Below are 17,491 nucleotides of genomic sequence, written 5' to 3' on the forward strand. Positions count from 1 at the left end.
TGAAGAATTTCAGGCAACCTTAACTAAAGGCAGCACTACCAACTCTGCCTATAATAGAATCATAGAAAATTAGGATTGGAAGAGACCTCAGGAGGTCATCTAGTCCGACCTCCTGCTCAAAGCAGGAGCAACCTCCAACTAAATCATCCCAGCCAGGGCTTTGTCCTAATATCCAGCTTAGACCTCCCCCACTGCAACTTGAGACCATTGCTCCTTGTTCTGTCATCTGCCACCATTGAGAACAGCCTAGCTCCATCCTCTTTGGAACCCCCCTTCAGATAGTTGAAGGCTGCTATCAAATCCCCCCTCACTCTTCTCTTCTGCAGACTAAATAAGACCAGTTCCCTCAGCCTCTTCTCATAAGTCATGTGCCCCAGCCCCCTGGTCATTTTTGCTGCCCTCCTCTGGACTCTCTCCAATTTGTCCACATCTTTTTGTAGTGGGGAGCCCAAAACTCGACGCAATGTGGCAAATGTTGCCTCACCAGTGCCAAATTGAGGGGACTAATCACTTCCCTCGATCTGCTGGCAATGCTCCTACCAATGCAGCCCAATATGCTGTTAGCCTTCTTGGCAACAAGGGCACACTGCTGACTCATATCCAGCTTCTCATCCACCGTAATCCCCAGGTCCTTTTCTGCAGAACTGCTGCTTAGCCAGTCAGTCCCCAGCCTGTAGCAGTGCATGGGATTCTTCTGTCCTACGTGCAGGACTCTGCACTTGTCCTTGTTGAACCTCATCAGATTTCTTTTAGCCCAATCCTCCAATTTGTCCAGGTCACCCTGGACCCTATCCCTACCCTCCAGCTTATCTACCTCTCCCCCCAGCTGAGTGTCATCTGTGAACTTGCTGAGGGTGCAATCCATCCCATCATCCAAATCATTAAAGAAGATGTTGAACAAAACCAGGCCCAGAACAGACCCCTGGGGCATTCCCCTTGATACTGGCTGCCAACTAGACATCGAGCCGTTGATCACTACCCATTGAGCCCGACGATCTAGCCAGCTTTCTATACACCTTATAGTCCCTTCATCCAATCCATACTTTTTTAACTTGCTGGCAAGAATACTGTGGGAGATGGTATCAAAAGCTTTGCTTAAGTCAAGATATATCACATCCACCGCCTTCCCCATATCAACAGAGCCAGTTATCTCATCATAGAAGGCAATTAGGTTGGTCAGGCATGACTTGCCCTTGGTAAATCCATGTTGACTTTCCTGATCACCTTCCTCTCCTCCAAGTGCTTCAAAATGGATTCCTTGAGGACCTGCTCCATGATTTTTCCAGGGACTAAGGTGAGGCTGACCCATCTGTAGTTCCCTGGATTCTCCTCCTTCCCTTTGTTAAAGATGGGCACTATATATGTGCCTTTTTCCAATCGTCCAGGACCTCCCCCGATCACCATGAGTTTTCAAAGATAATGGCCAATGGCTCTGCAGTCACATCAGCTAACTCCCTCAGCACCCTCGGATGCATTAGATCCGGCCCCATGGACTTGTGCATGTCCAGCTTTTCTAAATAGTCCTTGAGCTGTTCTTTCACCACTGAGGACTGCTCACCTCCTCCCCATACTGTGCTGCCCAGTGCAGCAGTCTGGGAGCTGACCTTGTCTGTGAAGACCGAGGCAAAAAAAGCATTGAGTAGTTCAACTTTTTCCACATCATCTGTCACTAGGTTGCCTCCCCCATTCAGTAAGGGTCCCACACTTTCCCTGACCGCCTTCTTATTGCTAGATTGGCCTAATCTAGAACTGTAATTAATATTCTCAGTAATAGATCTACAGGACATTAATTTTAGTTGCTCTCTTCAATAGGATCATCCCGGTGATGGGGATCTAGAGCTTGATGCAAAGCCCTTTGAAGTCAGTGGGATTCTTTCCATTCATAAAAAGTACCTGTCGACTGCATGGTGGCAAATACATGGAGTTGGCAGATCAACAGTAGTAATAGATCTGAAAGAATTCATCCACCACAACTTTTATTTCTCTCCACCAGGCAGAATAGAAAATGCCTCCAAAATACCATAGTTAATAAAATCTCTTACTTTACATTTGCATTTTATTCCATGTTAATACAGTGACTATAGAAATTATATGGCTGAAATCTATTAGCTGTTGTTTCCTCCATAAATGGTACTATTTATCATTCATTAAAGTAATGAACAAACATCTAGTGGTCTTTAGATTAGCAGCTAAATCATCGCATATTGATAAAAATATAAATTTCCTATGTATTTATTTGTTTGATAAAATGTAATGTGTATTTTTTTTAAAAAAGACAAAGTAAACATTAAAATATAAAAATGCCCAATTTTTGTGGTATTTAAAATGATCTTACAAAATATGCTCAATCTATTGTAACATATTCTTTAAAAATTGTTTTCCAATATATGTCTCTGATCTTTTTATAAATTTCCAAACTGGTACTAGTGACCTGGAGAATTCTCTGGTAAAGAAATTAATCTTTACCTTTTTTTGTTGTTGTTCTGTGTTTGTACAGCGCCTAGCGTACTGTTTGTCCTGGTCTCTGACTGGGGCTCCTAGGCACTATGGAATTATTATTATCATTCTTTACACAGAAGGAATCACACGATACGTCTCTCCATTGAAGACTCAAGTGAAATCCTGGACCCATTGAAGTCAATGGCAAAATTCCCATTGAATTCCATGGGGCAGGATTTCACCCTGAGTGTAGTCATTTTCAGTTTCTTTGATAGATTTAGCAAAAAGAGGAATTAATCTGTATGAATAGGAATTGTCACTCCTAATCTATTGACTAGCAGTATTTACTTTGATTCCACAGGAAAAAGAGTAGTTTTAGCCAGAATCTTTTTAACAAGGGCCTCAACTATCTACTGCTATGTTATTTTACCATTTTTAAGGCTGTTGGCCCAAGTGCTTAGTTTTCAAATTATTTTCTGTGCTAAAAGAAAAGATGCCCTTCTCTAGTTATGACACTTACAATTGGGTCAGTCCCCAAATAGGTGATTTGTATCAGGACTTTCTGGTATTCGCCACAGTTATAGTAACTTTAAAGGGTTTTCCATATTTTCTAAATCTAATTTTCATTTAATTGTCTAATCTTATTTAAATCCATCAGCTTGGTGGTGAATTTATTCACAATAACAGTAATGCCATTGCTTTCTTTCCTTAAGTCCAAGCCTATTGTTGAATTGTTAACACGTACTTGAAACATTTTATCAAACATATAATAAACACATGGAAAATTATTTTTTCTGTACAAGTAGACATATTTCAAATATCCTGAAATGACCATTTTTGGACTTCTGTTTCCAAATTACAAATATGTCACTATCAGATAAATGTACTACTGCAATATTTCTGTGGAAAAATGACTTCCTGAGGCCAGGTCGAAAAATAATTTCTGTGGATTTTCCAAAGCTTCTGAAACGTTGTGTAAATCAGTTACTTGCTGTGTTTGCAAAACCTCTAAAATAGTATGCTTGCATTAAATCCAAATCCATCTACCAAACAAAAAAAAAAGATAGAAGTTGTGCTTTGGGTCAGGCAAAGATAATAGATGAAAAATCATAAAGTTGCTAGTACTTGAGGAAAAATCTCTTAATTGGAAATAGAATGCCCATGTGCCAGCATTTGTTTATCTTCCAACATGCTCAATGTTATTGATCTGTAGCCAACTCTGACTATGAAAGGTAAGTTCAGTAAGATGCATTTTCCATTAGTAGAAAATGTACATTTGATTATTGTTGTTACGTTTGTGCACTGCTCGTATCTGTTAAGTTAGATACTTATTAATATCCCTGAATACTTGGTGTTGTCTAGATAGGAAGTATTTTAAAAAGGGAATATATTAATTAATTTTAGACTGCTTTCATATAATTTTTGGGGCCATAGTCTGCCCCCCTCATCTGTGGTGAGTACCCATAAGTAGTTCCATTTGAAGTAAATGAGACTATTACAAGACTAAGGCATTACTCAACATAAGTAAGAATTGCAGAATCTGAGCCACTGTTTTTAAGGATGACAAGAAAATAATTTTTATAAACTCTGTATGTTAATTCAGAATGATAAATCACGAATGATCTGCAGCATGGTATGTATCCTGTTTAATCCCAAAGTCATGCATTGACATGAGCTAGTAAAACATGTGCTGTATACAGAATGATTCTTTCTTTGCACTGTATGTTGCAAATAAAAGCTGGTGAGCTTGCTTTTTATTTAGTCTGACCTGATATCTAAAATAAAACCCAAGGAAACGACTGACGTATGTAATATATTGTTCAAAAACAGATCACTGTGATGAATTTTAAAATGTAGGGTTGTGTTTGGGACTGCGCAGTATTATAAGGTATCTGTGACACTGAACTAGCCTCTGAGCTCCTTTGGCTATTCCAGCTACCCCTCTCTGCTTTTCTTCTCCCATCTTTTCTTGATGCTCCTCTTTTCCTCCCTGTATCTCTCTGACAGTATTCCAAACACCTTGTCGTACCAAAACCAGAGCTGTGCTGCTTGGACTAGCAAACTGGCCTTTGCAGTCGGGGAGCTCTCACTTTGGATGTTTTTTTTCATTAGTAATATTTTTGAAAAGCTAATAATGGGCATTTAAATATTTATGTTCAATTATAAGGTATGTGATATGCAAAAGAATTGTTGTATTAGGTTTTACTTTGCCTTGGACTTAGAGACAGTAGATTTACATCAGAGAGTGCCTGATAGCGGAGAATATTGTGGTCTGGAATTAATTTGGGCAAACAAACATCATAGTCAGATCTATTTTGCATTTTTTTCCCTCCTCCTCCCCATGCAAATAAAGCACTTCTGTAAGAAATTCATAATTGATCCTACAGTGCTTTCTTGCCTTTTTAGAGAAAATTACACCAAATGGATTTTATGCCACCTTTTTTTTCTTCTCTTTTTCCCTGCCCCACTTTATTGTTCAGTGGCTGCTTGAGGATGATGAAGAGATGCATTAATGTTTGGAATGCTTCAGTGGGAATGCAGCTTTTATTTCAATTACAGATCTTTATTATTTTTGATTTGAATCATACCCTTTTACTCCACCACCCTTTCTGCTGAACTCTCTGTAGTTAGTAAACTTAAGGTTGACATAACCATAGGGACTATAAGGTGCTGTGTGCCTCCTAAGAAGTGCTGAACACTATCAGATCAAATTGAAATAAGTGGGAGTTGAGGGTACTCAGCACCTTACAAGATCAGAGCTATATGAAAAGCAGAATTGATGGACTTTGGGGTTTTTCATTTGCCTTGGGAGTGAAATAAGTAGGCATTAAGTACAACATTCATGTTTTATTACCCCTTGGATCCTATTTTTAAAATTTTTTAAGACTTTATTTAATTTTACAAATATCTGAATTTTCTGAACTGATGGTTCATGTACCATGTGTTTATTGGAATAGTTAAGCCAGAGAATGACGTGAATGTGACAGTGTTGTTAATTTCTGAGATAGGTAAATATCTAGTATTAGAAAGAAGGCATAGCACAGTGAGAAATGTTACAATAGCTTTGTTTATTCATACTATTAATGAAAAGCAAGTGGGGCCCTTTGAAAATGTTTAGAGACATCTTGTAGGTTATTTGTTTTCCTAAATTGCTTGATTACGTTTCCCTTGTCATGAATGAAGTGGTTGGTTCTTATGTCTTTCTTCCCGTAATCCTTTATCGCAGGTCCTAGTGCCACCAATCTTATAATAGGTTCCATCGCTGGTGCCATCCTGGTAGCAGCTATTGTCCTTGGGGGGACAGGATGGGGCTTTAAGTAAGCAATGCCGCATGTCTTCTCTTCAGTGGCTATGGCATTTCTATTTTCTGCTTACATCACTAAGTTTTGAGTTCCTGCTACAAGACTCAAAGTGAAAAATACTGCTTCAAATAGTTACACTTGCACTGAAAAAGAGAAGAAATGTAAAAAAACACAGATGTCACCAGAGTGCAAAGTTGGAGAACAGTAGTATACGTGGATTAACCTTCATGAGATTATAGAAAACAACTCCAAAAGTGAAAAAAGAAATACTTTTCTTCTCATGAAGAAGGTCTAGCCATCTCCCTATATCAATATTATTTTGGCATGCTTCGCAGAGAGTGAAACATAGTGGTAGGAAATCTAAAGGTACATTTTGAAAAATACATGAACACTGAAGTTGTGCACAGCAATGCTTGAAAACTGATACAAGGCTGCTCTGTGTCTAACCAAGATATGAAGTATGCTATAGAATTTGTTCTGAGTTTTTTGACAAAATGTCTTTCTTTCAAAAATGCTGATTCATTGAAACAGAAACCTTTCATGGGAAATGGGCAGTTTCAAGAAATTTCCAATTTTGAAAACATTTTGAGGAGGATGTTTGACACTTTCAAAATGAAAAGTTCTATTTAGAAATTTAAATTAATTTATAGTTTAAAAAAGATAGAAAACAAAACACTTCAAAATTATTGAAACAAAAGTTTTAATTAACTCAAACTGATTTTTTTTTCAGATTATCAGTTCATGAAAATTTTTAAAGATTTTGACTTTTTGTCCATGATTTACAAAATCTTGGATTTTTTTCTGAGACAAGAAAACTGATTCCTGCCCAGCTCTAATATATTAACATTGATTGACATGAAACATATATTGAGCAAAGTTCATTCCAGGTGTAACTTCCATTAACCAAAATGGAGTTATATTTTGATGAATTTGGACTATTATATGCTTTTCCTTGTAATGTCAATTACACACATCCTGTCCATATCAAACTAGCACACTAGGTCTAAATTTGGAACTAGTGTAAATCGGCAAAGCTCCACTGACTTCTGTGGAGTTAGGTTGATTTACACCGACTGAGGATCTGGCCCCAGATGTTTAGCACTACCAAAGGTGGTGATAACACTCACCAATCTTGCAGTCAGAGAAGACAACTAAGATTGTGGCTGCTTTTTTGTGCATCCATGAATGGCAACAACTATTGACCCTTAATTGTGGGCTTGATTGAAGATTACTTAAAATGTACAAATTAAAAAAACACCTGTTTAAGATCTTAAATCTTTGACAATGGGTAGTCATAAAAATTACACATGTATTTAGAAACACAATATTTAGAAAATAATTTCCTTTCTTGCATACTACCCAACACCAGATTTCAGGATTCTAAGTATCTCCTGCAAAAGCCCATTACATCAAATCATCTAAAGCTTTGTAAGAAATACAGCTGTGTACTGTTTTCAGTGTTCTCTTCTAGGAGAAATACAACCTTGTCCTCAAATCTTGGTAGGTTAGAAAAAAATCTGTTTCCTTTTAAAACCTATTAATTTGTCATGTTAATGCTACACCACATTTATATTCCATTGGGGCAAGTCTTGTCTCCATCTCTATGGGTGCAAAGGGCTCTTTTTAAGCATTGTGATTGTCAGGATTGTAGAGTCCAGTTCCATGGGAGCAGTTTATGTACTGTTGGACAGGGTAAGGCTGGATGATAGCCAGGCTGGAGTCCGAAAAGGCTACTCCTACTCCAATTTACTATTTGGCAGAGGCAGAATGGAAGCAACCTGGATGATGAATACATCCCAACTTTTGCCATTGTACACAAATGCTCAGCCAGGTTATTCCAGCTGGGAACACGATGCAAGCAGTAATCACTGAAGTTCTTAAATAGTTTTTTGTATTTATTGATTTTATATTTTTTTAAAACCACTTCAGATCAGCTATAATAAGAACCAGAAATCTAGGTTAAATATCATTGCTTTGCGTGCTCAAATACTACAAGGGAGGTGATATCCAATCTGTGTAAAAAAAGATTATTTTCCTAATCTCTCATTCACAGTTTCCTCAGGAGTGGTATACAAAACCCACTAGAATTAAGGTGGTATGATAGCTGCTCAAAACTAAATGAAATTAAAAAGGAAGAAAAGGATAGTTAAAAATACTTGATTCAGTCCATGCTTTAGACATGAGCAAAAAAGATTCCCACTTGCCTGTTTATAATTCTTTTTTTTACCAAACTGTCAGTATATTAGAGTTTAAAAACAAAATTCTGCCCTCATTGTTTTTTGTGCTGCCTATTAATGTCAATAGCTTTGGATAAGTGTGAGGGCAGAATTTGGCCCCAAATTAATGTCTTCCTTGTAAGATAGTCTTAATGATGACCTGTATTTGTTCATCAAATTTTCTCACAAAACCACTTCTGACATTGAGAGTTCCACACATTTAAAGATGGAATAATGTGACTCTTTGTTACTTATGACATTCAATGCATGGGTTAAAAGCAGAACAATAGTTGAGGTATGTATTTTGGAGTATACAGCTACTGGTCTGATTTACAGCCCTTTGCAAGCAGACTCGCCATTGAAGTAATTGGGGCTTCTGCAAGCAGAGAGACTGCAAGATTGCTTATAATGTATAAAGGCCTAGTCTGTGAAACATTAATTACTGTTCACAATCTTTTGTTGCATATTGTGTTATGTTGGTGTACTTTGCATCTTATATAGCACAGGTTCTATTAGATGCAAAAGTATAAAAGAAAAGAAGTCATAAAAATTACACATGTAAGAAGCTGTTTGCATTAACATAGCATATACCTTCTATAGAAATATGGAATGTAGAGAACTTATTTTAATTATAGTGTTGTTAATTCTGTTTAGGAACTTGAGCCAAATTCTACACATACAAGTAATGTTAAGTCTGTCCTTCCCTCCACTTGTGGACTATTTTCCTGGGAATTAACACAGTGGGAGTTACATGATTGAATGACAGTATACGCCTCTAGATCTGTATTTGGCCATTAGACACGTGCCACTCCCAGTGAAGTAAATGGGAGCCATGTACATATATCCACGTGCAGATGTTTGTGCTCAGCCCTAAAAATATATATTTTGGGATGCATCTCCAGTAAAAAATTGTTTAAAATGTTGTGTTCCGGGGCATATCCTTTTAAATGCAGACCTACAAACTCCTTTAAAGATTGATCTTGTGATCTTGTGTGATAGTGGCTTCTGGATACTAGTATGGTAAACCTGGATTCAGGAAAGCATCCTTGTCCAGGACAGCACTTGAGCATATGCTTAACATACTTGCTTAAAGCAGTTAAGTGCTGTCCTGAATGGGGTGAAGTTAAGTTCACACTTAAGTGCATTCCTGAATCAGGGCTTTAAATAGTCCAATTCTGGCTTAAATCAAACAATATCAATTGCTTTTCTTGGTATTGTCAACATTTTTTTTTTTTTTTGTCCAGCACAAAACTAACCTGCTCCCCATCACTTAAATCACCGATACAAATGTTCCACTTTGCATCCTGCATGTCTTTCTGTCATACAAAAATATAAAAGTATTTGGTATCCCTGTATGAGTAAGCTCTCGTATTGAAAATATCAGTTCAATATTTTAAAAAGAGCAAGATATGAATATTTATTCTGTAGCAGAACCTCAAATACAATGGCCTGGCCTAGCTCACAGCTTGAAGTGCATGTTTTTGGGGGGCAAATTGAAAAGGCTTTTTCACTTGTATGTGGAAGAAGGCTAGCACAATATAGGGCCTCTCACACTTTGCTTCCAGATTTTTTGTAGGATGTCCAAGACTAATAGAATGGGTTTTAATTTTCCTTTTAAGCAAGTGATGTTTCTGTCTTTAGTAATATGAGAAGAAGTAGCCAATATTTTACAAACTAGGAGATGTGATTTTTGTTCCACAGGTTATCAGGTGTTCACATGCACATACGGTACTGTGGTGTCAAGTCCAAATCAAACGTAAGCTGCAATTAAGCAAATTTTGTTCATGCACTTAGTGGGTCAGTTTGGTATAAATTAGCAAAACAAAGTTTTTCTTTAAAGAAATAAACAAACTAGGATTTATGTTTAGACATTTTCTGGAAAGATATGGCTAAAAATAGGAAAGAAAAGATGTTGTGATCAAGTCTCAGTAAAATGTTCAGTGCACATAGATCTTAAGGAACATATTTAGTGAATTTGAGTTAAATGCTGCTAGTGAGCACCCTGTTAGGAACTATATTTTGTTTCACAGAAAACCTTGCTTAATATTTTGACAAAGTTGTAATTGTTTTTTGTACTGCTGTAGTGTTTAGGGTCCCCTCTCATGGGTCAGGGCTGCACTGTTCTAGGCACTCTGCAAACACATAACCTGCATTGATGGTGAAGTTCACATAATGGCAGCAGGTCCATGGAGCGCCTTTCAAACCATTACAATGCTTCATTAAGGACTAAAGTGGAAGCAGAATGAGGGGTTAGTTAATGTGGGCAGTCTTGTATGGGCCCTCTGAATTTCACATTTAGGCCTAGTTTCCAGTTCTTTTTAATATAGAATTACTTGACAGTAGTGAATGTATAAGTGTGTAGTTTTGGTACAGTAACGAATTCAGTTGCTTTTTTAAATGCTGGCTTGATAGTTTGTTACATTTTGAAAGGGGATACTTGGTAAATAAATAACAATATTAAGTAGTAGTACTGGTAAGGGCTAAATTAAAAAGGTATGTGGGAAGTTCCTTTTGAGACTGCTTAATAGTCCTCAGAATGTGGAATAGACTAGTAGGGGAGGTGCTGTGGTGGGTAAAAATGTATAGGCACAGTATTATTCCCAGTAATATCTGCTAAAAAACAGAGCTTTCCTGCCAAGTGGAGGGTTACTAGTTGGGCCAAATATTTACCCAATCCTTAAACTTCTGCATAAAGGCAGCTTTAGGAATTCAAATTGAGCCAAATCCTGTATCCTGTAGATGCTGGAAAGTCAAAAGTGATCAGAAATGCTGTTTCTGTTGTGGTGTAGGGCAATACAGTAGAGAGCCTGTGCAGTGAGATTCTGAAACCTTGTGTATGCTTCATATAGGAACTACATACCAGCTCACTGGTTTGTCAGTAACATCTATTTTTCTTTCCACTCTGCATTTCCTTGCAAAGTGTGTGCAGTGGGTCCATGAGCAGCATGAATCCACCTGCTCAAAATCAAATAACATTCTATGTCTACTACTATTCCTCATGCCAACAGATGGCAACAGGCTAGCTAAGCAGGTGCCCTAGACTCTGTCACTGTTTTGAGGCCGATGATCCCATCCCCCAACTTTGTTGTTTTAATTTTCAGTTTCACATAGCAACAGCCCGGTTATTGTGGGTTTGCTCAGTTTTTCAAGATCTGGTATGGGGAAACTTTACAGAAACATTACTGATTTGAAGGGACTGTGCAGTCATTGGAGTAACCCTTAATTTTTTTTGGCAAGACTTTGTGTTTCTGTGAACATGGAGGAAGGCACCGACTTACAAGAACACAATCAACTGCAATAGCAACACTAGTAGTTAGCTGCTACTAAAATAGGCAGTGTGTTTGTGCATTAGTTGCTGTGTTCTTCTCAAAACACTTATAAGCAAAGAGGAGAAAAAAGAGGATACATTAAAACTATAATAAAAGATTGGGGTAGCAGTGGCTTTATTTTGTATATTTATTTTTGCAAAGAATGAACTATGCCGTCAAAAGGTTTAAAAGCAACTATCCTAAATGGAATGTAGGAGATTATTACTTTGCACTGTGGCTTGTTATAGTTATGCTATGAGTATTTTATTTTTAACAGAAGTAATAGTTGTGTTTTTTTTTTATTCAGAGCTAATGGAGGCTGAACTTTTATTACTGTGAATTATTGAAACTGGAATTAAATGTAAAAAAAAAAAAAAAACAAGTTAATTCTCTGTTAGAGTTCCATGGCTAAAACGGCACCAAAAACAAGTTAAGAAGTTAAGATGGTGGCCTCAGCATCACTCTCTGTAGCGTGACCCTTCCCCCAGGGACTCATCTCCTCTGCCTCATGTTGGTGTTTACTGCACTAGTGAAGGCACCCACACTGTTCTTCCTCCCTCCTCTGGCCAATGAGCATGTGTGGACCTGGAGCCTTGAAGAAGGGCCACTGCTTGTATGTGCTGGAGGAGGAAATATGGAGCCCTAAACAGTAGCCTCTTGTGGAGTGAAAGGGAAGTGGTCTTAGTGCTTCTGCCTTTTGCTGCTGAGGAAGAATGAGCAGAAGGGGCCAAGAGGGAGTCCAACAGAGCAGCCGTTGCTAGCAGACAGGGAGCACATCCATCTCCCTGAAGCAGCAATGAAGCCAGGTGAAGTTCCTGTTAGGGTATGTCTATACAGCATTTGGATCGAGCCTCCCAGCCCCGATCAACAGACTCCGGCTAGCAGGGCTTGTGCTAGTCCTTTAAAATGCTGGCAATGCATCTATTTTTAAAGTTGCCACTCAGATTGGATCTCGGGCTCCGAAGCCTAGGAAAGGGGGTCAACCCTGACTGGGAGGCTCACTCCAAAATGCTGTGTAGAGATACCCCTATTGGCCAGAGAGGGGTGGCTGCTTTCAGTATCTCAGAACAGCTATTCCAAGAGGCAGGTGAGCCAACCAGCAGTGAAAGACCACACACCTGTCAATCCTAGCCTGGCCTGTCTCCCACCTCCTCAAGATAGGGCCCAGAAGATCTACTCTTCTGTGGTAGGCCAAATTCTGCACTCAGATGCACAAATTTGTGTTTTCTTCAGTGGAATTCATATGCATTCATTTGGGGGAAGAATGTGACTGAGTTTGTGTTTAGTTCTGGGGAACTTAACATTTAACAAGGCATTGCTAAAACTAACGATCTTCCAACATTTCCATTTGAAACCTCTGTTTTAAGTATTTTACAACTCCGCTATAAAAATGGTTTGCACTTCGATATACATCTTTTCTGCTAGTAATTTGTTTTATAATCGGAAGCTGTTTCACATTTTTGAAGTTACAAAAATATAGCACAGTAGTCTTAGATGTAATTGGATGTTAATGGCACCTTTAGTCCATTATATGAACTGGGATTTATATATAAAGGGCTAACACATGCTTTGAAGCCATAGGCTGCAACTGGGGCGAGTGCAAAGCCGCACTGCCACATTGGAGCTCCTGAGGCGTCCTGGGACAAAGCACAGCCTCTGCAATTCCCTTTAAGAGAATGTGGCATGTGCCTCTCCACCCTGACCGCACATAAGGCCTATTCTGCTGAGTAGCATGTGGGAGGAGCATGACTCTTTTGGGGAGTCTAGCGTTCCTGTGTGCGTTAACCCGATTGTCCTTCTGTGCTCTGACTGCAAGGACTGCATTTGTGCTCAGCCCTGCACTTGGTGTAGGGGTGAGGGAAACAATTATACAGCCAGGTGGGGATCTTGATATAGCAGGGTAGAGGGCTCAGCTGACTTCTGACCAGTGTTTACCAGGAAGGTTTATATAATATGTTTTTTTTTAGCAATGCTTGGAGCTTAGCTATAATGGAGGATTAGCAGAATAGTGTAGGAAATTCATTATGATAAATTGCTACACTTTACTTGGCCCATGAATAAATGGCGATCCTTCAGTAGTAATATTGTTAGTTCCCTTACTTATAGTTATGACTTTTTTGGGGGAGAAAACCGAGATTTGTTCATCCGTTTGCAGTTTTTTAAATGGACTAGTATCTTCATCTCAACATATAATGTGTTGTGAGTAGAGATGGGGTTTTTAGTGGTTAGAGCATGTGACTGTCAGGAGGCCTGAATTCTGCTCTCAGTTCTGCCACTGGCTTATTGTATAACCTTGGGTGAGATAATGCTATCCAACTTAGTTAAGCAGTTTGAGATATTCAGATAAGTATTACGTAAGAGCAAGGTGCTGTTATTTCTTACCAAAAAATTAATATGCAAAAGTGACTTACTGAACATCAAGCATAGTGTATTTCAAAAACAGTTTTGTATGCTCATTTTGAATGTCACATTTAGATCCCTACACCCTTCATTTTCAGGCATGACAACTTTGTCAGACTCTGATATTGTGGAGAAAACAGTTGTTACTAATGATTGACCAGAGGAAACATAACATTTTGATGTAACATATTAAGAAAATACTGAAAAAGAAGAAAGGCATTAGCTGAGTTAATTTTTTACCTTTGGAAGAATGTATTTTCATTTAATGAACTGTAGGGCATGATCGAAATAGATTTGTGGCTTTGAAATAGACCCTAGAAGACATTTGATATGATGTGGGCTGTGGTACAGTTCCACAAGAGTTTGGCAGTTGTTCCAAAGTACGTCCATCACTGCTCAGAGACAGTACTAGCAGGACTATGCTGCTCAGGAGTACTACTCTAGCAAGGGGTCAGTTGGAAAGACCTGGAGGGTTATATTGGGAGGCTAGCAAAACATGTTCCCACTGTAACTTCGTACTAAATGTCACAGAGCCCACTCATCAATTTAATAGAAAAACTTCAGGCAACACATTTGACTTTAAGTATAGGCTTTTAGTGGTTTGTTCCCTTAAAAATAACAGGAATGCAAACATTCAACGGACGGTTAAATCATCTGAATTTTTCACACATATTAGTGATCTGATTTTTCAGATTTGTTTTAAAGGTAAATAACTGTTGGTTAGTGGAGTTTGAATTTCAGTATGCTGTGTAATAAAAAATAGTCATTTAAAGCACTGCTTTTCATACACCATAGAAAAAGAGAGAAACTGACAGAGAGAGTAAGTCCAGACAAGTTTTGATTCAGATTTAAATAGTCAATATTATTCAGACTTCCTACTATACTATTCTACATCTGACTAGATCTACTCAGAGGGTATGAATGCTACAGAGATTGCTGGGTTGATATATCTAAATAGTGCAGTCAGTTTGAGTCACAGTGAAGATTAGTACAACACTTTTCTATAAAAAGGGAAACAATGAAATTTTAAAAGCCTATAACTCTTACGCTGCATGCCTTAATAACAAATACTCAAGCAGGCACTGGCACAAGATCAAAGGCTGCCAGGTCCTCTGAAAGACCTGTCCTGGATAACTTTTCTTTTTGCACTGATTCCTAAGTCACCTATACAACTTAGGAAAGGCTTGCTTTCAGCTTTAACACTACAGCAATGGTGGTATTGGGAGAGCACAGTCAAAAAGGAAATTTTGGGCTTTGTGTATTTAATTTTTAATTCCTGTTCTATGTCTTTTGCATGACAATTTGGTGGCAGTACTGGTGCACATGCCCAATGTTAAGACTAAATGCATGAGCCCCTTGCTTGATGCCCCACATAAAGCCAGATTATGGGGAGGTTGCACCCAACTTGTGCTGTTGCCTTGTAATGTCTTGCTGTTTATTGATATAGGGTATCAATATCGTAGGAGACTGGACATTAGTATAAAAGCTAAATTGTAATGGCATAATTAAAAGTCTCTGTCCATTCTCCTTCGACTGCAGTGTCTCAGTATCTGCTATATTTTGTACCTTATTGGAGATTCAAAGTGCTTTGTCCATAGTATGGTAAAAGCTCACAGAGACACTAAGATAGCTTGGTCAACTATAAAATTATCTGTGGATTCAGTGTAGCCACTCAAAGATGGATACCTGAGGGGGCCTGGTCACCTCATTTGTGGAAGATCTATGTTTTGGAGATTAATGAGTATCTGTTATAAACAGCCAGATGCCTTTTTGCATTTTAAGAGTGATTTTGTATATGAAATGTGACTGTTTTGAGTGGTTCCAAATGATGTACAAATGCTGTCCTGGCTTAATGTATAGATATGTCAGACAGTCTGAAAGACTTCCCATCTAAATAGGATTGACTGCCACTTGCAGTACTGCCAAAAAAAAAGTTAATTATATACACTGTCTAGATTTAACACATGCAATTTTAAACTTCATAGAGACAGCAGGAATTGATACTGTAATACAGTGTGTCCAAACCCTCTCAAAGTCAAATCATTACAGTTACTTCACTCTAAGGTTAGTTTGTGAGACTACCTCAAAGTGAGCTTACTACTTTACTATGGTGTTAGCACTGCTTCTCTCCCATTATGCCTAACTAATGTTTTATGTTTTTCCTCCTCATTTCATCTCCTTTTGACGCACGTTGGAAGAAATGTCAAAAAGAGAAGGTACGATCCAAATCAGCAAGGTCCTATCTGAAGGAACTTAACTGGAAAAGCTTCTTCTTGCACTACTGGATTCTGGGTGTGAAGTCTTTGCTGTCACTGTGCAGGAACTCAATCAATAAAGAAGAACATTAGAAATGGTAATGACTAAAGTTGAGTTGCTGGGGATGGAGTGAAGGAACACTGTCTTTTTTGGAGATAAGTTCAAATACTCCCTTCCTTTCATCTTTCTCTTAAAAAAAAAAAAAAAAGACAGTGATGGACAACTGTTTATTTTTTTGTTTTGTTTTTTCAACGAAAGAAAGAAGGGGGCAAACCAACCAAGTGCAATAAGAGAACTGTTTCAAAATAGTAAAATAGAAGATTTTTTTCCCTAGCCTGCTGGCACTCTAACTTGAGTTCGCATGACTTTTTTTTTCATATTAAATGACAAACTCCAGTGGCATGAGCAGCTAATTTTGGAAAGGGTAAATTGCATGGCATATATACACCAAACAAACAAGCTAGCAAGCCGACCCACGCAAGATCTGCACCCAAATCTATACAGAGAAGAAAACAACAAAACACAGAACGCAGAGGTGGTGATATTAGGCTCTTCTTATGAAATCTTCTTCCACCAGTGCAGTGCATTCTTTCTCTCTGGAGAGAAAGCTCCCTATTCTGTGGATTCATTGTCCCTGTTCTTTTACCTCCTGGACTAAAATTCCTTTGGGTATGGGAGCTATTGTTTTTGAGCAGTGATAATGTATAGTTCTATAGAAAGAAAAAATGTATATATGGAAATAAGAGATTGACATATCATTTTCACGGACCTTATTGAAGGATTTCCTTAGAAAGGTTCTATTCTCTATGTAAATCTATTTTTGGTGGTTTAATTTTGCTCCCCTTTTAATCTTTCTAGCATGTTGTATAGCGGGTGTTCTGGGCTTGCTCAAAAAAGGCAGATGTAGCATGCAGATCCAGGGAGTTCTGGCACCAAACAGGTGTGATCTAAAGTTTGTATGCTTGAAACCAAAAAACAAACCATATTAAAATGTGTAAATGCATATGTATTTAATAAGTCTCTTTTTGAATTACTTTTTTGGCTGTCATGCGGATTTTCTGTATATAATGTAAGAAAATTGACACCATCTCAAATTAATCACGAAAGTGCCAAGTTCATATCTTTTTAATTTTAACAACTATTTTCCTCTGTCTAGCTTTTTCAAGTGAAAGGAAAACAAGCTTAAGTAAGCCTTAAAATATTCACAAAATGCTGAAAGCTTGAAACAGGCTAAGGCTTTCCCATTTAGTCTCCGTTTTCCCACCCATTCTCCTCTCTCCCTTCCTGGCAGACTTGCAAAGATGATCCAAACATCCAAGTCACTCTGAGTTTCCCTCTTTAGTACCTATCACCTTTCAAAGTACAATCTGGAGAGCTACTATTTCTGCTATGGATGGTTAGTATCACTCTTAGGGTTTGTTCAGATTTCACTTCCGAGGGCTGGCACATTAATGCTATTACTTGTATGTTCACACATGGGGCACAGTCCAGTCCACTGACAAAGTGGAAGGGCTCCCATTAACTTAAACAGGCATTGGACTTGGGCCTTGGTGAACTGAGCAAATAAAAG

At 38.2% G+C, this 17,491-nt stretch overlaps 1 protein-coding gene across 6 annotated transcripts in view; it reads left to right on the top strand.

Annotated features, from left to right (window-relative positions):
* The window catches only part of ADAM23 (ADAM metallopeptidase domain 23), a 180,085-nt gene extending 163,161 nt beyond the window's left edge, over positions 1-16,924 (top strand). The window contains exons 25-27 of one of the 6 annotated variants that reach the window (XM_026647693.2): positions 5,666-5,756; positions 9,659-9,713; positions 15,864-16,924. In XM_026647693.2, coding sequence (XP_026503478.1) covers positions 5,666-5,756; positions 9,659-9,713; positions 15,864-16,013 — 296 coding nt within the window. In that variant the 3' untranslated portion in view covers positions 16,014-16,924. Of the gene's footprint in view, positions 1-5,665; positions 5,757-9,658; positions 15,599-15,863 lie in introns of those variants that run through there. The other 5 variants (XM_026647688.2, XM_026647687.2, XR_003899754.1 and 2 more) reach the window with 5 other exon arrangements.
* The last annotated feature ends 567 nt before the right edge of the window (positions 16,925-17,491 follow it).

Source organism: Terrapene carolina, unplaced genomic scaffold (assembly GCF_002925995.2).
Source record: "Terrapene carolina triunguis isolate 2854851 unplaced genomic scaffold, T_m_triunguis-2.0 Scaffold62, whole genome shotgun sequence".
NCBI classification, from domain to species: domain Eukaryota; kingdom Metazoa; phylum Chordata; order Testudines; family Emydidae; genus Terrapene; species Terrapene triunguis.